A 21,006-nucleotide genomic window follows, 5' to 3' on the forward strand; every position below is an offset into this window, starting at 1 on the left:
AATATTTATAATTATAAGAACTTAAATATACTTAAAATTATTTTTCTTATATAAATTATTTAAAGTTTTAAAATTAAGTGAATTTTTTTTTATTTTTCAAAGTTAATATTATATATTTTGATATGTTGTTCAAAAATGTCAAGAGGCCTTTTACCTTTCTTTCACTAAGATATCTTGTACAAAATATTAGGTACATTAAAAAATAACTAAAATATATAAAAACAATAACCAAAGTTTTAAATTGGATAAAACGAAGAAGAATAGTAGGTTATATAATTTCAATTTGTAAGAATATTTCAATAAGTTACTTTAATCTAGTTGTTAGTGTGCTCCTTTAAAAGGGTATTCAAGCACGGGTTTGAGTCATGGAATGAACATATTTAATATATATATAAATATATATATATATATATATATCAAAACGACATCGTCTTATCTTGTTAGTAGTTGACTAATTTCTGTTAGAATCAATGTACATTTATGTGTTGTTGGTTCACATTTCTGTAGAATGCCGCCTTCATCCAAATTTTGGTGATAATTTTTTCTGATTTATATAAATACTTTAACATGTTTTTTATTTATCATATCTTTAATAAACTTATATCTTACTAAATATAAATAATAAAATATTTATAATTATTAGAACTTAAATATACTTAAAATTATTTTTCTTATATAAATTATTTAAAGTTTTAAAATTAAGTGAATTTTTTTTTATTTTTCAAAGTTAATATTATATATTTTGATATGTTGTTCAAAAATGTCAAGAGGCCTTTTACCTTTCTTTCACTAAGATATCTTGTACAAAATATTAGGTATATTAAAAAATAACTAAAATATATAAAACCAATCACCAAAGTTTTAAATTGGATAAAACGAAGAAGAATAGTAGTTTATATAATTTCAATTTGTAAGAATATTTCAATAAGTTACTTTAATCTAGTTGTTAGTGTGATCCTTTAAAAAGGTATTCAAGCACGGGTTTAAGTCATGGAATGAACATATTTAATATATATATATCAAAACGACGTCGTCTTATCTTGTTTGTAGTTGACTAACTTCTGTTAGAGTCAATGTAGATTTATGCATGTTTTAAGAAGTTTGGATAGTTTTTCTTAAATTATAATTGAGTTGAGGTCGTTTTTGGCAGTGACCATTTGTTCGGGTCATATTTGGCACAACTAAAATTATTGGGGTTGAAATTGGCACTTTTTTTCGTATATCAAAACGATGTCGTTTATATTGTTAACGGTTAACTAACTTTTGTTAGAGTCAAGTTAGATTTAGGCGCGTTTGAAGAATATCAGATAGTTTTCTTGAAGTATAATTGAATTGAGGTCGTATTTGACACTAATCAATTAATTGGATCGTATTTGGCACGACCGAAATTGTTGGGGTCGAAATTGGCACCTTTCCCCCTTATATACATGATTTAAATGCGATGGCTATGTTGTTACATTTTGAAATGTGGTAAACTTAAATGAACAATTTTTGTTTTCACTTTAGAATACTTATGTTGAAACATTCAAGATACAACATTAGTGAGATGAGTTAACCCTGAAACCAAAGCCGACAAAAACAGATTTCTTCGCATACTAATAAAACAATGTAATAAAAAACCAGCATAACAGCAGTACAGCACTAATAAAAAGCAAAGAACAGCAACCGTGTAAATTCTAGAATTTTCACCACCAAACCAAGCTACAACAAACTCCTTACATCCTTTTGACATAACGTTACCAAACCTTATAGGTAACAAAATCCTCCCATTACGAATAAGCATAACATGTAAGACCATAACGCCTATGCTTCAGAATCCAGCGAGAACAAGCCACAAAGAGCTCAACCACAGAAACCATCGGGAACAGCGAAAATGAACAATATAGATTAGTGTGGACAAAGAAAAAAAGTCTGATTGGTAAAATGTAGAGTAAAACATATAGCGTAACATAGAGTAATTGAGTGAAAAAAAATATGAAATATTAATGTTACTCCCAGTTACGCTTGAATAAGGAAGAGTAAGAGATAGAAGAGATATTAGCGAGAAAGAAAGTAAATTTTAGTTTTTATCTTTCCATCGAATTGGATGCAATTTGGTGGAACCGAGAGTTAAAAAAATTATTCTACTTTTTGTTACGCTAAAAGTATCATCCAATCATACTCAAAATATAGTAAATTAAATAAACTGACAAAAATATTATCAAGTTGGATGAATTTTCAACCTCAATCAATTAGTGATAATAGATGGATCAATCTCTCGTATCCCCTATATATCATTTGAGAAGCATTGCAACATTTTTTTGTAGCCACGTGTCATCAATAGAATGATTCTTAGAATCCTTAGAGAAATAGGTTGGTTCATCTAAATATATAATAAACTTTTTATTAAACCACAATAAATACATTATTAATGTGCTTCATTATTTCCTTAAATAAGATTACGGAATTGCCTAATGTGGCTAAAATATATATGACAATTAATGATTTTGAATAATAAAGATTTGATAAAAATAAGTGTGTATTATAATTATATTTGTTTAATTTTAAGCTATTAAAATAAATTAAACAGTTATAGTAACCATATAATGAAAATTAAAAAAATTATTTATATATTATATTTTGAATTTTTAAAAACGAGTATAAATTACTAAAACTGTTAAAAGTTTAACATTCAAATTTTGTGATCTATGATTTAAAACTTTTGTTATGACATGATACAAATAATTAAAAAAATAATATAAGTTGAAAGTCTCATTTCATAAGTATCAAAAATAAAAGTATATAAATATATGTATCATTTTAAATTAAACTATATGCGATATAAAAATACATAAATATCTTAATTTTGAAATTTACTTTGAACATTTTTTGATAAAAAAAATTTGAAAAAATATTGACAACTTAATTTTTGAAAATATTATAAATTACTTAAACCATTAATTCCACAATGAAAATTTTGTTACCACTAATTTAGACTTTTTGCTATAACAGATACAAATGATAAAAAAATATGAGCAAAAAGTATCATCTAATAAATATTAATATTAAAATATATCATATATATGTTACTATCATTTAAATTTAATTATATATCATATCAAATAGAAAAAATACTTTTTTGATTTATAAAATTTATTTATATGTTCGCACTAATTTAATTATATAAGTAGAAGATAATGACTTTTTAATTATTCAATATATATTTATTATTTCATAATATATTATAAACATATAATATATAAAATAATATATATATATATATATAATGTTTATTCCGCGCAAGGTGCAGATCTTAACCTAGTATATATTATTTAAGATTTTTTTTAATTCCGGATGTGACAAACTTTGTTTCTAATACATATAATACAAATATACATAGACATCTAGATTATTTATTCATGAGGTAAAATACATTTTCTTCTTAAATTCACAAAAGTTTTGGAAATTTAATCTTCATATCTTTTTAGATTAGAGTCATGACATATTTCCACTAGACACAGACACATCACTGAAGTCGAACTCATATGTATCTAAAATCATTGGAAAAGATACATTTATTTAACACACTCTTATAAAACTTTCACGTGGTGGAACTAACATGGCTCAAACATTTTCGAATAGCCGCATTGCCTTCTAAGACAACAAGAACACATCATATAAAATACGTTGTTAAAGAATATATTTTCATATTCCTAAAAAGCTACACCAACAGGATCTAACCAACAGATCTTTGGCAATATATTATGTGTTGAACTGGACCTTCAATACACCGATATTATATTCCACAAATTACTTTTAAATTTCCACTAAAAGTGACTTCTAATAATATTGCCTTTGTAGTGTTTTCTTTTTGGGATGACAACCATACAATAGTGTTACTTTTGTCCCGGTTAAGGTCATGGATGATATGTTTTTTATTGATCCTACGTGGAAAAAGTGTAAAACCGGTCCAAAAGTTTGCCTTGCAACGTATAAAAAGAGTTGAAATATGATTATTTTAACTTGAGAAAGGCCGGTTATTGGAAGTAAACCGACCCTTGCCTCTTCCCAAGAGCCACTTCTTCGTCTACGTGGCTGTTTATCCTCATCCACTTTCATGCCCTCTTGTCTGGCCACTTGTAACTCTCCTATTCATTCATTATTGCCACTGGATTTTGTTGTTTCATTTTTAATATAATTATCACAAAAATGGTTGGTCATATTCATGAGCATCAAAGGAGTTTAAAGAGATGTTAATCACGGAGAAGGAAAGAAAGTTCGCCGCGTATGGCGGCAGCCAAATCTGATTCAATCATAGCAGTCAAGTTTAGCCACTAATATGAATATGATGACACGGATCTAAGTCCTTCACAGGAATCTGAATAACTAAACGTATTCGGATCCAAAACTATAACATATGTTTCAAAAAAATTTAGATTCCTTGTTGACTAATATTGTAGACATCTCATAGGGCCATAACCATTCTAACTATTGCGTATGGCTTAATTATGAGTTAGTATAGTTTATGTGCACTTTTCGTTAAATAATATTTACATAGTTGATTAGTTAATGTTGGGATGTTTTCTTCAGTAACTCAACATGTATGTTAAAGAAAAACTCAACATGTATGTATATGTTCAATATATTAATCACGATCCGGCTTTTAGTATTCACAAATGACCCTTTAAGAAAACGAAGCAACATAATCCAAAACTTGTGGATAAGTTTACATGAAAAAAGTGAAAAGTGTAACATAAACTAATGGATTTGATGATTTCATGCAAGATTCTTCCCAATATACTAACATTTTGGAAGTAAAATATAACTTAACAGTTTATATTCCATGATGTGTTATATTCCACTTGGAACTTTTGAAGCACTAGAGATTGATGTGTCATGTTCTTATCTTTTGAGTTTGGACTTTGGATAGATTTGTATCTTGCAAGCAAAGCATCATGAATCAGCAATGTACTTATAATAACCGTTAGTAGATATCCACAAAATGTGTGTGCATTGACAAAAGTCTATAAATAAAATTGTCACCGATATTTCGTGATTCTTTTATTGGAGGTGATGTTATATGTGTATTTCTATATTCTCCAAAAAAGGTTTTGTTGATGTTTGAACTAAAAGTCTTGACACTAAAAAGGAAAAGACATGGGTAACACATATATAGTTATAAACTTAAAATTCAAAATCAGAACATAAAACCAAAAGGGTTGACCAACTCAAAAACCGGGGATGACCATTGACCTCACCATCCTCCCTTATCTTTGGAACCAACCACGCCCCGGTACCGAGTCCTTAATACTTGAATATACTTATCTTCCTTCTTCTTTTGTTGATAAAGACACTTATCTTAAAAAAAAAAGACGCTTATCTTTTGTTGTTTTTTCTTCTCCTATCTTTTATTTTGATGACAATTGGATATGATTTTAAAATTTTATTAGAACTCAACAAAAACAATATAGAATAAAATAAAATACTTTGTGCCGTTCACAAACTTTCATTTTGGCGGGTAGTGCTAGCCTTTTAAAATAGTCTTTGAACTTGGTTAAAATGAAAACAAATATGTTGGATTCACGAACATTACCCCCACAAAAAAGGATAAGAGAGCTCTGATTTTCCTAAAAGGGCCCATTAACTACATAAGGCCCATTATAGCAACCTTACTTGAACCACCGCTTCTCGCGAATCACACGGCTTGCGTGATCTGAGACACGATGTTCGTCCTAAGAGTTCACTCGGTTGACTCGGAGCAGCCAATCTCCATCGAAGACGAAGAATCCGGTTTCAGCTTCGCGCCGTCGAGGAGATCTCAGCGTCCCGATAAGCTCGTCCCGTCTCTCAAACTCACCGAACGCAAAGGCCTCATCCATCTCTACCGTAACTCTTCGCACAGCTCCCTCCCAAACCCTAGCTCCCGATCGACCACTCTCTTTGTCGTCGCTGTCCCCAATTACCTCTCCTCCCTCGATTTCATCCGCTTCTGTGATTCCCAAATCGCACATGTCTCCCAGATCCTCTTCATCAGGTGAGTAGTCACTTTGCAAGAACTCAGGAAAAACAAAAAGCTAAAACCTTTTGGCTGATTTGGCTCTTCTTGAGAAATCTTTTAGGAACGATGCAATGGAAGATCGGTATAGTGTTTTGATCACACTTTCGGATCAAGCGGGAGCGGATGGGTTCCACAAGAACTTGAATGGGAGAAAGTATGCTCCTTCTGAGGTATTAGAACATGGAAAGGACATTCTTTGTTCAGTTCATTGCATGGAACTAAGCGTTTTTCTTGTGGGTTTAGGCTGAGGTTTGCCATATTCTCTATGTACTTACGGTGGAACACACTGAGTTTGATGAGCTTGCTGCTTCTTCACCTCTTGGATTCACCGAGTTGCCTACTTGCCCAATATGTCTTGGTGAGAGTTTGTGCTAAAGAAAACGGTTTAAGTTTGATTTAGCTACTTTTGTTGTTTAACTTGAGTATTTGGAATTTGACTTATGCAGAGAGATTAGATCCTGATACTAGTGGCATCCTCAGCACTCTTTGTGATCACTCGTTTCAGTGTTCATGCACTTCGAAATGGACTTATCTGTCATGTCAGGTGAGTGGCTCTCCTTCTTGTTCCATATCTTAGATCTTTGACCATTGTGGCGTAAGATGAATCTTGACTCATCCAGCTCGTTACAAATACCTGGGCACATGTTCTAACACATGCTAATTTTCGTTTTATAGGTTTGTCGATTGTGTCAACAACAAGATGATATAATAAGCTGTTCTATTTGCGGAAAAACAGACAACGTATGGGCGTGCCTTGTCTGTGGCTTCTTAGGTTGTGGAAGGTAATGCTTGTTTTGAGTTTCCGTTTGTAAAAGATTTAGATAACCTGAAATTGTGAACACATCTCTATATATTACTCAGAGGTGAAAGTTTCATTCACTGTGATGTTTTCCCACTGTAGATACAAGGAAGGGCACTCTATCAGGCATTGGAAAGAAACGCATCATTGCTATTCTCTTGATTTGCGGACACAACAAATATGGGATTATGTTGGTGACAACTATGTTCATCGGTTAAACCATTCAAAAATAGATGGAAAGTCGGTAGAGATGAACAACCGCTGTCTGTCACACGAAGGGGACTGTGGTCTTTGCGAGTGTAGTGAGGATACAGGGATTAGCGGTGCCATCCTCAACAGCAAAGTCGATTCAGTATGATTTCAATCACCCTTCATCAAAATTTTCTGCATAAAATGAATCTTAAAACATCAGTGGCTTTCTTGATTTTATTAGTTGTCTGATTAAGTTTTTGTGGAACAGATTGTAACCGAGTATAATGATCTTCTTGCAAGTCAGCTGAGGGCACAGCGTCAGGCAAGTGTTTCTGTCTCTTCTTAATTTATATATGAACAAGCTTTTAGTAGAGGATGATGTTGTAGACTTGTAGCCACCTCGTGTCGTGGTATATCTATGCAAAGAGATATCAATTACTTATCACGATCATGATGTCTTTCGTCAGTACTATGAATCTCTCATTGTTGAGGCGAGAAGCAAGCAGGAAAGTAGTATTGCCGAAGCAGTTGAGCAGACTGTTGTTAAAAAGATGCAGGAGCTTCAGAATGAGATTGAAAAATGTGAAGAGGAAAAAACTGAAATCACTGAGGTGAGACTCTCTAGGCCTTGTTCTCCATTGTTCCATTCTTGAAAGGGTTCCTTATGCTCTGCAAACTACTAAAATTTATGTTCAGGTTAACAGAAAGCTTATAAAAGAGCAGGATACTTGGCGGAAGAAGGCCAAGGAAATAGAAGAGAGGTGCAACATGTTTTCTCTTGTTAAATATGTTTACCATAAACGAACATCATAATACATAGTAAACAAACAATTGACTTTTGGTGTTTATTCAGGGAAGCTGCATTGATAGGATCAAAAGACGAGACTATAGTTGATCTTGAAGAACAGGTAAAGCTTCTATACTCACCGAGGGTTTACTTTTTTCTGCTGTTAACATTTAACGAGTGATGGTAATGGAATTGTAACAGATAAGAGATATAAGGGTGTTTGTTGAAGCTCAGAAAACGTTGAAGAATATGTCATCAGATTCGGATGGTATACGTGAAGGAACCGTCTTACCAGTGCCTATCAACCAGGAGCCAGTTAGAAGGCAGAAGAAGAAGTCCAACCGGAGAAAGTAAGTGAAGATCGGTTTTGTGCTATGCTTTTTGTTTGTTGTCCAAATTGATCTAATATTGGTGTAGAGTACTATTGTAGATAAAAACATACGATTTTAATAGGAAATAACTTTTGGTTTTGGTTCTCTCATTCACTATATAGTAAACGTGTTTTATAGTAGTGAGTTTTGCCGACACACCGTCCAAACTAAAATGTAATCAACCCTTCTTTGAAATGCTGATTTCATTATATTATATATACACACACACATATACACGGTGGTGGGGCTATGATCAGCAGTGGGAACCCTTTTTGCAGCTGAGTGCACCAGATGATATAGTTATCTCACCAACATTAGAAGACGGTCTAGCAGCTAGGCTTGAGGCTCTCGAATAGCTTGACGATTTAGTTGGTCCAGCTCCAGAAAGTGTAAAGAATGCACCATTAAGCATTAGATCTCCTTCGGATCTCCAATTCCAATGACTCCATTCGCTTTCGGGAGCATCCTCATGCTTTGTTACCTATTTTCCCCCAAACCATGAGTGATAATAAGTTTGAATGAAATGAAATCAAATCACATTGATTTTGTATTTAACTAAAGTTGAATATTAAAAAAAAATGGAATACATACCTCTTTGCTAAAAGAGTTATCAGGAGCAAGAAAACGGTTGCCTTGAGAGTTGATGGTAGGATTAGCACTTCCTCCAATTGCATACATTTCCCAATGTGTATAGTCATTGTTCACCACATGGAAATATCCATGTCGACACCTAAATATATATATTATGTAAATATAATCTTTCATTACTTTGTTAGAATCAAAATTTACACTCTACTTATTCTAGAAAAACTATCTGCAGTGATTCACATATAAAATCAAAATATTAGCAAATATTAACTCTGTGACAAAAAAGAAGAAGCAAATATTACCTCAACTATAATATCTTTTGCTAAAATAACTCAACTCAACTATAATTATTAAAAAAAAAAAACTATAATTATTAAGTGTTCAATGCAGTAGTTGTATTTTGGCTTTGCTATTTTCTTTTAAGATGTCCACCGACAATATACTTGACCTTTATAGTTTGTGCTACATATATATCAACAAATATAGGTATACTAAAAAACAATATATATTTTTTTTTGATAAATAAATAAAGTAAATCATATGAATACCTTGGCATTCGTTGGACGAGGCCTTCTCCAAAATGGTTAAAAGCGATAGTGACTTGCATATTCTTGTCTTGTTCGTACGTATCACTATGTCCCAATAACATAACCTTGTTGTGATGCGTCAAGTAATTATTAGAAATCGTTATAGCCGTCGATCCACGGATAGCATCAATCAACCCATCGTTACAATTCGAGAGCGAGCAATGATCAACCCACACGTGGCTCCCACCGAAGATCGAAACACCGTCACCGTCGGATATCGTCCGCCACCCGTAGTGCTCTGGAGAATCTCGTACGTCAGTATTCCCACCTTGCTTACAGTCATGTATGTGTAAACCGTGGATGATGATGTTTGTCACATATTGTATGGTTATACACGGCCCACCAGATATGTGGACTGATGCTCCTCGTCCGTCTAGAGTTTTGAAAGAGTTCATTATGAGTTCTTCTTTTAGTTGGATCGTCATGTCTCGGCTGAATATGATCCAAAGAGGTTCATCTTGAATGACTGCGTATCTTAGTGTTCCCGGTTTAGGGTTTACTGGATCATCGTTTCCTGGATCGGTGACCACGTAAATTTCACCATCACGACCACCAATTGCGTTTTTTCCAAAACCGATTCCGCAATCAGCTAACCGTTTCCGGTTTTTCTCCCAGTCTTTGTCGCATCGCCAACAATCGTCGATCGGATTACCGGTCTCACACGAAAAGTATCCTAAGTTCCTTCTTGATATAGACTCGTTTATTTTCCTAAAATATCAACCAATTAACATCCACGATATATGTTAGAAAGAGGATTTCACATCAACTATACAATAGCATATTTGCATTATTCTTGGACGTACATATAACTGCTAATGCAGCAAATAAACAAGCCAGTTTACGATTAGATTAAAATAACGAAACCACCATTGCATGGAGATAACTTTAAAACAAACCTTTAAAGAAAAATTTCAAGCTTACACAAACATTAGTATTCATAAAGATTGTACATTTGTGTTACAATACCTGTGGACTTCCTCAACGATGAGCTCGGGGTCGGAAACTGGCGAGGACAAAGCGAGTGCGAAGAAGAAAATGCAGTAGAGAAAGATAAGTGCAAAGGATGCATGTGAGGAATTTAGCATTGTGTTCATTGGCTTCTTGTTGTTGATAAAGTTGAAAGGTTTTAGTACGAAACATATGCGTGAAGGGAGAAAGACAAAGAAACATATAGGCTATATAGCACATGAACACCTTGAGTGAGTTAATGCGCATGCAAGTTGGGGTTAATTGGACCCACTTTTCTTAGCCTTTAATTTTTTTCCCTCTTATCTATCAAATGATTTTCCCTGTGTTATAATGGAAATTACCAACCTAAATCATATAGAGAGGAAATCAGTGCACTATTTTGAAATGAATGAAGTTTCAAAATCTAATCTCGAATAACAAAACTTACTCTCACATGTATGCATTAAACATCACACTGATCCGATCATCTTTGTTAATATAATGATCTCAACCATTATAGCAGTTGAAATCAAACTGGTTGAGCCAGTACATTTCAATATACAAATATGCAGGTGACATAGAGCAATGAGTCACGTGGCTTATAGAGAAAAAGAGAATTCGTAATTAAATCTCAACGAACTTAAAGATGAATCTTGGTGAACACTATTAGATGGCCCCCAAGAGTCAACAGTGTTAGTGTACTTCAGTAATACGGGTGAACTTATCATTTATAAGCCCTATTGTTCAGAACTACATTAGAGAACAGCCACACCAAAGAAAACATAATAGGAGAACTTAACCGACACCGGGATTTGATTTTGGGACCATTGAACCATGTGCTCGAAGGCCAATCTTTCAATACATTTTGCTTATTAATTTTTATAACATCTTTTCATATCGAATAATTGAAAATTTTGGTTGGTGTAAAATGTGTTGACAATTAAATGCACATGGAAACTATTTGCATCATTATATATCATCCACACTTTAATAATCTTGTAGAACACTTTATCAGCTTATATAATTGTACGTCTCAGTCACCGACATTTTATTTTGCTACATCCGGTTTTTATTATTGTCTCGAGATGCTCTAGCCACCACTTACGTTGATGAAAAAAACTATTTTCCATATTTTCAACATTAAGTACGACCATAACAACAATCAGGAGTTTTAGTCTACCGATTTTTATGCATAAAATAAACTAACATCATTTATGGATATTTTCAACATTAAAAAACAGTACTTATTTAGAAACTTTTGGACATTCATTCGATATTTCTAGCATGATCAACAAACATGTTCGATATTATATTATTCTGTTCTCGTGTGACTAAACTTGGAACCATACAAAGTTCATGAAATTCTCAATGCTGAAGAAGGCTAAACTGCGGTTGAATTAAGTATTAGTACTGTGCTTGCTTTGTAGTTGCATATTTTCATCGTAAATTTCGACCAGTTAGCATTTTATGATCTTGTAAAGAATAATGAAAATTAGATAAGGTTATCCTTCTTCAGAATTGAGAATTTCATGAACCATCTTGTTTTTTTTTACCCTAATATAGAATTTTACATTGGTTTCCGTAGAATATCATACGACTTTGATAAACTGAAACCTGAATATTTGGATATTAAACTTACGACTTTTGATAAAATGGAACCTGAATATTAGGATATTAAACTTACTAGTAATCTTTTTTTGTAGAGTTGTGGATTAAAGCTCGGCCTCATAATTCACAAGATTAGTTTTTGGTTGCCGTATGAAATAAATCCAAATTTCATTTTTCTTTTCTTTTGTTTGCTAAAGTTGAAATGTCTTGTAAACAAATACAAAAAAAAGGAGCGAATTGACCTTTCTAAAAGCAAGCAGAGTCGTTAGATTTAACGTTGAAGATACAAATGGAACCGTCAAATTAGAAAAAAAAAGAAAGTGTTCAGACAAAAGGCATGTGCGGCGGTTTGCTTGAAAACTACTAGCCAACTTCTTCTAATTGTCAATGTTCTACAAATAATTCAATAAACATAGCACATTCACTCAAAATAACAAATAAAAATAATATTGATTAGACAGTTCATAATAATCATTTTGGATTAGATCATCAAATTACAATACATACAATCTGCATATACTTTTTGCCAACACAATAATCATAATAAGTAGATAAGGATTCATAAACAAATCAGAAAAGAAAAAAAAAAAACAAAGCCGAAGATGATCGCTTAAAACGCTAGTTTCCGGGTGCAGACCGAAAGAACTAAAGTACCAGTATGAAGAATACATAGCCAAAGAACTTGAGAACTATACTTCCGAATCGATACTTTTGATAATGCATGTGGAATCGTCATGGGTTAAACTTCCGAAGGTGTCTAAACTACACTTTGGAATAGTTTACACTTATTACATTTCCACGTAACTTTGTAACATATGATCAAGTCATGGAATTCCAATTTCCATAATTTCAATTTGAATAATTTAGCCCAAAATAGCTAACTATATGGGCTGAACTTCCGGATCCGGCCCGTTTTGCATCAGAATATTGTTTTTTTTTTTAAAGAAAAGTAAAAGCTATCCACGTCTATCTGTGATGACGTGTACCATCATATATATATATATAATAAAAAACTTTTATTTTATTGGATTAATAATATATTTTTGGGGCGATCCTGATCCAGAGTTCCCTTTCTCTAGTCGCTGTCTAGAATCGGTGACTTTTGAATCTTAGTGGAGTGATCGTTATCTTAATCTACGTTGATTCTTCTCCCTCCCCGGTGCTGGAGTTTCGATCCGTATCATCTCCTGTCTTGGCTCTAGATCCGAGCCAAGCACAGAACACGACTCTCTTTCACAGTTTGGTATTGGATTCGTGCAGTCACATGTATAGATTCTTCTTCTTTCTCCTTTCTATATCCCTATAGCTGCATATGCCCTTGTTGAAATCTTTGCTTACTCGATCGATCTTATGCCTGTTAGAATAACATCACGTGTGTGACTGTGTGTGTCGAGCTTTCGTCTTGATTGATGGTTTTATTTGTTGACAGATGGCATCGGATGAGGGTATGTTGACGGACGGACAGTGGAAGAAACTGGAGGTAGCAACTCTGAAGAACGCTGACAACTTGTCATCCTCCCCAAAGTCTCATCCTTTATTTGCTGATTTGAACATTAAGTCTCCCACTGGTGGCAAAGGGCCTGTTGCTGGGTTCCCTTTTAGGCATGTGCGTCGGACTCACTCTGGGAAACATATCCGTGTTAAGAAAGGTCTAAACTTTATGAAAACCTTCCTCTTGCTTGATTCATGGTTGACTTATGTGGCTATGATGATATATATCTGCAGAGGGTGCTGGTGGTAAAGGAACTTGGGGAAAGCTTCTTGACACGGATGATGACTGCTTTCTCGATAAAAACGATCCCAATTACGATAGTGGAGAGGTATTGCATCTAGCATCCACTTGATTCTATTCTTTTACTATTAGATTGATTCATTGCCTTACTTTGTGACTCATATACTCTCTTTTTTTAAACAGGGAGCATACGATGAACTTGTTGATTCACCTGTATCAGACCCCTTGGATGATTACAAAAAGGCTGTAGTTTCCGTCATCGAAGAGTACTTCACCACCGGTGATGTGAAAGTGGCGGCGTCTGACCTTAGAGAGCTTGGTTCGAGTGAATATCATCCTTACTTCACCAAGCGACTTGTCTCTATGGCCATGGACAGACACGACAAGGAGAAGGAAATGGCTTCGGTCTTACTCTCTGCGTTGTATGCTGATGTCATTTTACCTGATCAGATCAGGGATGGGTTTATAAGACTCCTCAGATCCGTTGATGACCTTGCGGTGGACATACCTGATGCTGTTAACGTCCTCGCGTTGTTCATTGCCCGGGCCATCGTTGATGAAATCCTCCCTCCGGTTTTTCTAGCGAGATCTAAGAAGAATCTTCCAGAGTCTTCAAAAGGCTTCCAGGTTATTGTAACTGCGGAAAAGAGCTACCTCTCGGCTCCTCACCACGCGGAGCTAGTGGAGAGAAAATGGGGAGGTAGCACTCACACTACCGTAGAAGAAACAAAGAAGAAGATATCCGAAATCTTGAAGGAGTACGTAGAAAACGGAGATACATACGAAGCGTGTAGATGCATCAGAGAGTTAGGCGTCACGTTTTTCCATCACGAGGTTGTGAAGAGAGCTTTGGTTCTTGCTATGGAGTCTCAAGCAGCCGAGTCACTCATACTAAAGCTCTTGAACGAAGCTGCTGAAGAAGGTCTGATCAGTTCGAGTCAAATGGTGAAAGGATTCAACCGAGTTGCAGAGTCTCTCGATGATCTTGCTCTAGACATTCCATCTGCTAGAAAGCTGTTTGATTCATTAGTTCCCAAGGCTATCTCTGGAGGCTGGCTTGATGATTCTTTTAAGGTAAACTCTGATCAAGATGGAAGAGAATCAACCCAAGACGATAAGCTAAGACAGTACAAGAAGGACACAGTGAATATAATCCAAGAATATTTCTTATCAGATGACATTCCTGAGCTAATCCGAAGTCTTGAAGATTTAGCAACGCCTGAGTACAACCCTGTGTTTCTAAAGAAGCTTATAACTCTTGCTCTAGACAAGAAGAACAGAGAAAAGGAAATGGCTTCGGTTCTTCTCTCTTCTCTTCACATGGAGTTATTCTCAACCGAAGATTTCATAAACGGTTTCATCATGCTCCTGGAATCAGCAGAAGACACAGCTTTAGACATCATGGACGCATCAAACGAGCTCGCTCTGTTTCTAGCTAGAGCTGTAATCGATGACGTCTTAGCTCCGCTTAACCTGGAGGAGATCTCAACCAAGCTACCTCCGAAATCAACAGGAACCGAAACAGTCCGCTCAGCTCGGTCTCTCATCTCAGCAAGACACGCAGGGGAGAGGCTGCTGAGAAGCTGGGGCGGTGGGAGCGGGTGGATAGTGGAAGATGCAAAAGACAAGATCTTGAAACTTTTGGAGGAATATGAAATGGGAGGAGTGACATCAGAGGCTTGTCAGTGTATCCGTGATCTAGGGATGCCGTTTTTTAACCACGAGGTGGTGAAGAAAGCTTTGGTGATGGCGATGGAGAAGAAGAACGATGGGTTGCTGAATCTGCTTGAGGAATGTTTTGGTGAAGGGTTGATTACAATGAACCAAATGACAAAAGGGTTTGGTCGTGTTAAAGACAGCCTTGATGACTTGTCGCTTGATATACCGAACGCGAAAGAGAAGTTCGAGTTGTATGTTGGTCGTGCCATGGACAATGGCTGGATCCTTCCGGAGTTTGCAATCAATGATGAGTGAGTGAGTGAGGACTGATTCTCTATCAGCTTACTATACTTTATATCATGGAAACTATATATATATTTTTATATTATGATATGTATTATGTATGAATTTGTTTGGTAGATAAAAATAAGATGTTTATAATTTACATTTGTTTGTTTCTTGTATTGTGTTGTTGTCTTTGTATTGATATATCTTCTTTTTAGTGTGTTCTAATTTGTAATGGATTACATTACATTGTAAAAGTTTCTCTCTCCTTGGTCCTTGTTGATATACAACCTTACTCATTGCTTAGCGGAGTCTAACTTGCTTAAAGCCACAGTCAAGTCAAGAGCCTGTACTTGCTTCTATTATTCAACTGTTGTCCGACATTCTTGATGCTTCTACAGAAACATTTGCACTTGCTAGTCCTCTCCAACAAAAAGTGTCCACACAATCTCATCAACCATAAGAGAAGGAAAGAAATGGCCTGAGCCAGTCAGTCAGTCCATGGTATCGAACCCACGGAAGTTTTGAGATGATAAAACGCTGAAGCGACACTGGCACAAACATATCCTCATCGCCATGCCAAAGGTGGACTGAGCCATTACTGTTCTTAAACGGATTTTGAACGTCTAAAGGATCAAACTCCCAATGACCATATCCAATCATCAAGTCTCTGTGTAGACTTTCATATTCTCCTTGCTTCCTTGCGTATGCCTGCCAAAAACAAAACGCAACTTCATGGTTTCCAAAGAGACTTGTTTCATTATGCTTGTAAAGTTACGGATATGAATATGAGAATGTTCTTGAAACCTGATTCAGGTCATTGAAACCGAGCCTAGAGAAGATTTCCTTGTCCTGAAACGAGAGGATGCTGGGGTCACATGAAATGTAGCTAGCGATTGAGAACCATCTCTGTGTGTTCCACCAGAAAGTAAGCCAAGGTGCATAATGAGCCACTCTAAGCATCCACTGGTCTCGAGGAAGCATAAGAGATAAAGCCTCCTTAGACAATTTTGCAGGCAAGTTTCTCCACCAGTAGTTAACTACAGGCGCTACCATCGCCGCTCCAGCTAACCTGAAACACTTTCATGTATGATTAAACTCTAAACCGAAGTGTTATGAATCTTAACACAAGGCAGAAGCAAACCGTGTCTAACCTGTGAGGAATATAGTGAAGACAAGACCAAATGATTTGACCTCCCATAGAGAAGCCAATGACATAGAACTTTGGTCCTAGTCCTAACTCATCAGCAAGCTCTTCTATATCAAATGCTATGCTTCTTGGTGTCCGGTTCGGGTCAGGATCACTCTCTCCATAACCAGGTCGGTCAAATGATACTATGCATATCTTGAGTTCCTCCAAAAGAGCTGGCGACAAGTTGTGGAAGAAAAATGAGTCGTGCATACAAGAATCAAAGCCGTGGATATAAATCATCTTGAACTTGGCTTCCTCTCTGGGAGCTCCGAGTTCTTTGTATGCCAAATGCCTTCCATCTCTCAGTTTGATCCTCGGTGATGTCACGGCGGTGAACATCTTCGGCGGTGGAGGTTGAACCGACTGATAAACACATGCTAAAACTCCAACCGACAAAACCAATCTCACAACACCTGCAAAACAAAACAAAAAACATTACAGCCAGAATATGCATATTTATCATTATTGAAGTAGCATCAGCCTGTTAACATAAAGAAACTATATAATAGACTACTATACCAAAGGAAAACTTGGTGTGAGTTCGTCTTCTTCCTCTGGACATAATCTCTCTCTCTGTCTCCATCTCTGCTGTGTCTTTATGGTTTTCTTGTGTTCTTTGTTAAGTAGAGGGTGGATAATATTATATAATTCAGTTTTGTAAACTAGCTAGTTAGCTGTCTCTTTACGGTTTCCTTGGAGCATGCAAAAACAAAAACAAATCGTCTTATTTAACATATAATGTATGAGTTAAGAAAATTTAACAAAAGTTTCAAAATTCTTCTATAGCTTTCCTATCTTGAATCTGTAGTACTTACAAAAACAATTATAATGTTACAAGAACAAAACTCTTATCCAATTGAGGATAAGAGAAACAAATTATATAAACTGGAGAATTCACCAGAGCTATCCCTTTATTAGAACATCGCCAAATACACAGTATTATTCCCTCTTCTATCTCCTTCCTTAGCCCATCATCTACACAAGAACAGAAAGACTTTCAGTGGTTCCAGCATTGTAACTTCAACATATGAGATAAGTGGGAGATCATCTATATGTTTTTTTCTATTTATACCTTGAATATATCTCCAAACATTCCTTCCATAGGATTCTTACGCTGCACACCGTAAAATATCTGTGCAATCTCGTCCAGCAACTTCACAAGATAGACAAAATTTTCCAGGAACATTAGTCTCGTTAACAAGATAAACAAATCTCTCTCTGTGTGTTTTGATCGTTGTATTACCTCGTTGAGCAGTGGTTCTCTATCTATGCAAGACTTATACCTAACTCTTAACATATTGAAAAGAGGCAATGCATCCCTCTGCAACCTGTATCATACATACATCAAAGTTCTTTTAGGTAACAACAAATGACAAGATAAGACGAAGATCTAAGAGGGAAACTAACGTCTCCAGAAGATATGAGGTAAATTGGATAAGGTCTGATTCTGAGAACTCAGGATGTTTTGCTTCTGCTTGTTTCTTAACCTCATCCATTATGAAATTTGCATCTTTCATGTTACCCATAGATAAGTACCTAAAATGCCGAAAAAAAGAAGACAAATAAGTTTCATTCCTTTTAGTTCCCCCTCACAATCTTGGGACTCCAGTTAGAAAGCATGAACTTACATGAGAACTGCTCGTGCAATAGCAAGGTCATCTTCACCAGGATAACACTGCAAAGTCTTGAATATCTAAGAGCAAAATTTTCTCAATGATAAAAAGGAGGTGTTGAAACAAAGAGACTGACCCTTCCCATGAAGTTGATCAGCGTAGATGCAAACTTCTCAGGGTCCTCGGCTCTAACAAAATGCCGTGATATTCGAACCATGTCCTGCGGCCAGATATGTAAGAAAGAAGTCAGTTTATGAAATATAATGTAAGACTTTATAACCAAATGGGTACACAAGAAGAGTACAAGTTCAGGACACTCGGTGTAAAGATAATCAGCCAGCATCGCATGCAACTCAGGGTATCCAGTACTTGGGCCTCCAAACTCTGCAGACCATCTGACAAAAAAAATGTTATTTAACTTCAAAATGTTTTACACATCAAACAACACAGAGAAGAAAAAAAGGAGGGTTACTTTATAGCAGCTCTCAAGAAGGAGGTCAAGTTTTCAACACGTGATCTAGCTTCGCCAAGAGATTCCTGAAGATTATGGACATCATCATCATCACTCACATCTACCAAGTGAGGTGGTACAGGAACCCTAGGAAACAACTTGAACATACACCTGATTCGATCTGAACACAAAGTACTATAAACAAAAGGAAAGGAAGTCCAATGATGATGAATTCTAGCGATTATATACGGTGACCTGGAACACTAACCAAGAGTTTCATCATTGCAAGGTGACTTGGATTTAACAAGTGTGTCAACAAACAAAAGAGCAAGGTCCGCCCCACAATTAACCTGAGGTTGATAAGAAATCACCATTACAAAACTGAAAGAGGATATGACATGGCATTACAGGTTCCAGTAACGGCCTATATCAATAGAAAGATTTGTAATAACAAAATAAAAAAGGAGGAAAGGGAACAAACCAGGCCGTGCTCTAGTTCAAGGCATGACCCAGAGAAGAGTATATCAAGAGCTTCAGAGAATCTCTGAGCCGTAACATATCTGCGGAAGCAAAAAGGCTCATGCTTTATCTCAAATCCATATTAAAAAAAATCCAAACTTTTAACCGAATTAACCGAATCCAAGTAATAACCAACAAAAAAAAAAGAGAGAATTTTGGGGTTTAAGAAGGAATCGAACCGCGAACCTGGCACTGATGGATTTGTACATCTGCAAGGCTCCATAGTAATTGCCTTCCTCTACCACTTTCTTCAACTTATCAATATGCTTTAAAACAATTTCAAAAGGTGAGAGATCAAATTCAAAAAGAGAAATCGAATGAGCAATATGGTACCTACCTCTTGAACGGGAGGTAATTCACGTCTGGTCCTCTCTCTCGACATTGATTTGAGCTTCCAACGCCTGCCTGCCTTGTTCATTTTTTTGTTGTCTTTATACTTTTTGGCAAAAGATGTATCCCACTAACACGGAAACTAAACCGGATGCGTGCTGACTTTCGGCCCTTATCCTAATTATATACTGTATTTCTTTTATATATTAAGGGAAAAATCAAATAGTTAATGTTTAAATTTTTTTCGACCAAAAAAAATGTTTCAATTTTTTAAAGTTTTAGTTTTAAAATTATATTGACTTATTCAAAGGAACAATACTGTATATATTATTTCCAGTGAATGTTTTTTTATATTTTAAACAGATTAAAACATTATTTTTATATGATTAACAATTTTTTTTTATCATAAATCCATTATATTTTATGATTAACAGTTTTTGATAGCATTAAACTAATAATAATTCGATAAATTCATTTAATTTTCATAAACTTTATATTTTCTTATTATTAAAAATAAAATAAAATATTTTTCTGAAATATGTTTTTTTCTATAAATATTTATTAAAACCATGAGAACACAAATCCGCTTAATCTAATTGAAAACGAATTTATTTTCTTAATAATAAATAAGTTACTAGAAATTTGTAGATTGGTTAAATCTGTCACCAGAGATTTTAAGTTCTAAATATTACGTGTTTGTTCAATTCATTGGAAAGTTTTTTTTTTTAAAACTAATTTTCATGGGAAGTTTATACGTGTTGTTATATTTCATTTCTCTTGTTTAAAAATGATTCACAAATTAAATGGAAATCTATACTAATAAAAGGGAGCTTTTGAGGCTCCATAGGGCGTCCACATCAGCGGAAAAAATTTCTCCCAAAATCTGACACGTGGCATAAAATATAGTTTTACATTTTAATATTACTTATTTTCGAAAATTGTAAAAAATATGTAAACATACAAAATAAAAAAATGGAAAAACTACATTAAACATATGTAAGATTATTATTTTTCACTTAAAAAAAGACGGCTTATCTCCATAATGTAACATTCCCGTTTTATAAAAAAAACAAAAAAAATTATATATAATTTCGAAAATAATAAATATATATAAAACATACAACATAAAAATGGAAATACTACATTAAACATATGTAAGATTACCATTTTACATTTAAAAATAACAATAATATGTAAACATACAACATAAAAAATGGAAAATTTACATTAAACATATGTAAGATTACCATTGTTCACTAAAAAAACGGTTTATCTTCATAATGTAACATTCCTATTTTATAAAAAAAA

At 34.7% G+C, this 21,006-nt stretch overlaps 4 protein-coding genes and 1 pseudogene across 4 annotated transcripts; 2 read left to right on the top strand and 3 right to left on the bottom strand.

The window, feature by feature from the left end:
• Positions 1 to 5,659: 5,659 nt before the first annotated feature.
• On the top strand, positions 5,660 to 8,296 carry LOC106347877 (BRAP2 RING ZnF UBP domain-containing protein 1). The gene is made up of 11 exons (XM_013787489.3): positions 5,660 to 6,013; positions 6,099 to 6,207; positions 6,281 to 6,395; positions 6,484 to 6,581; positions 6,713 to 6,819; positions 6,939 to 7,188; positions 7,297 to 7,350; positions 7,496 to 7,639; positions 7,725 to 7,789; positions 7,882 to 7,936; positions 8,017 to 8,296. Exons 1-11 carry the CDS (start codon positions 5,703 to 5,705, stop codon positions 8,167 to 8,169), a joined length of 1,461 nt encoding a protein of 486 aa, XP_013642943.2. The 5' UTR covers positions 5,660 to 5,702; the 3' UTR covers positions 8,170 to 8,296.
• On the bottom strand, positions 8,240 to 10,548 carry LOC106347875 (probable pectate lyase 22). The gene is made up of 4 exons (XM_013787486.3): positions 10,328 to 10,548; positions 9,323 to 10,069; positions 8,778 to 8,916; positions 8,240 to 8,667 (listed from the first exon to the last, which is right to left on the bottom strand). Exons 1-4 carry the CDS (start codon positions 10,453 to 10,455, stop codon positions 8,440 to 8,442), a joined length of 1,242 nt encoding a protein of 413 aa, XP_013642940.2. The 5' UTR covers positions 10,456 to 10,548; the 3' UTR covers positions 8,240 to 8,439.
• Positions 10,549 to 12,934: 2,386 nt separating this feature from the next.
• Positions 12,935 to 15,861, top strand: LOC106347874 (MA3 DOMAIN-CONTAINING TRANSLATION REGULATORY FACTOR 1). Its single transcript, XM_013787485.3, has 4 exons — positions 12,935 to 13,183; positions 13,347 to 13,566; positions 13,643 to 13,737; positions 13,833 to 15,861. Exons 2-4 carry the CDS (start codon positions 13,347 to 13,349, stop codon positions 15,621 to 15,623), a joined length of 2,106 nt encoding a protein of 701 aa, XP_013642939.2. The 5' UTR covers positions 12,935 to 13,183; the 3' UTR covers positions 15,624 to 15,861.
• Positions 15,651 to 17,530, bottom strand: LOC106347876 (annotated as a pseudogene).
• LOC106351862 (protein GET4) lies at positions 17,493 to 19,859 on the bottom strand. The gene is made up of 12 exons (XM_013791584.3): positions 19,706 to 19,859; positions 19,555 to 19,634; positions 19,331 to 19,409; positions 19,118 to 19,199; positions 18,871 to 19,030; positions 18,703 to 18,793; positions 18,535 to 18,618; positions 18,414 to 18,460; positions 18,193 to 18,321; positions 18,029 to 18,113; positions 17,858 to 17,938; positions 17,493 to 17,760 (listed from the first exon to the last, which is right to left on the bottom strand). Exons 1-12 carry the CDS (start codon positions 19,784 to 19,786, stop codon positions 17,749 to 17,751), a joined length of 1,011 nt encoding a protein of 336 aa, XP_013647038.2. The 5' UTR covers positions 19,787 to 19,859; the 3' UTR covers positions 17,493 to 17,748.
• Between the last annotated feature and the right edge of the window lie 1,147 nt (positions 19,860 to 21,006).

The sequence above is a fragment of the Brassica napus genome, chromosome A6, assembly GCF_020379485.1.
Source record: "Brassica napus cultivar Da-Ae chromosome A6, Da-Ae, whole genome shotgun sequence".
NCBI lineage: Eukaryota > Viridiplantae > Streptophyta > Magnoliopsida > Brassicales > Brassicaceae > Brassica > Brassica napus.

Bases quoted from the DNA above. Each gene is read 5' to 3' on its own strand.
- LOC106347877 (XM_013787489.3), top strand. From the start codon at position 5,703: ATGTTCGTCCTAAGAGTTCACTCGGTTGACTCGGAGCAGCCAATCTCC. The intron at 6,014-6,098 runs GTGAGTAGTCAC...GAAATCTTTTAG, and splicing joins TCCCAGATCCTCTTCATCAG to GAACGATGCAATGGAAGATC. The intron at 7,790-7,881 runs GTGCAACATGTT...GTGTTTATTCAG, and splicing joins GCCAAGGAAATAGAAGAGAG to GGAAGCTGCATTGATAGGAT.
- LOC106347875 (XM_013787486.3), bottom strand. From the start codon at position 10,455: ATGAACACAATGCTAAATTCCTCACATGCATCCTTTGCACTTATCTTT. The intron at 10,070-10,327 runs GTATTGTAACAC...TTGATATTTTAG, and splicing joins ATCGTTGAGGAAGTCCACAG to GAAAATAAACGAGTCTATAT. The intron at 8,917-9,322 runs GTATTCATATGA...ATATATATTTAG, and splicing joins CTCGTCCAACGAATGCCAAG to GTGTCGACATGGATATTTCC.
- LOC106347874 (XM_013787485.3), top strand. From the start codon at position 13,347: ATGGCATCGGATGAGGGTATGTTGACGGACGGACAGTGGAAGAAACTG. The intron at 13,567-13,642 runs GTCTAAACTTTA...ATATATCTGCAG, and splicing joins ACATATCCGTGTTAAGAAAG to AGGGTGCTGGTGGTAAAGGA. The intron at 13,738-13,832 runs GTATTGCATCTA...TTTTTTAAACAG, and splicing joins CCAATTACGATAGTGGAGAG to GGAGCATACGATGAACTTGT.
- LOC106351862 (XM_013791584.3), bottom strand. From the start codon at position 19,786: ATGAACAAGGCAGGCAGGCGTTGGAAGCTCAAATCAATGTCGAGAGAG. The intron at 19,200-19,330 runs GTTTGTTCCCTT...TATCAACCTCAG, and splicing joins TTGAACTAGAGCACGGCCTG to GTTAATTGTGGGGCGGACCT. The intron at 18,322-18,413 runs GTAAGTTCATGC...TCGGCATTTTAG, and splicing joins ATTGCACGAGCAGTTCTCAT to GTACTTATCTATGGGTAACA.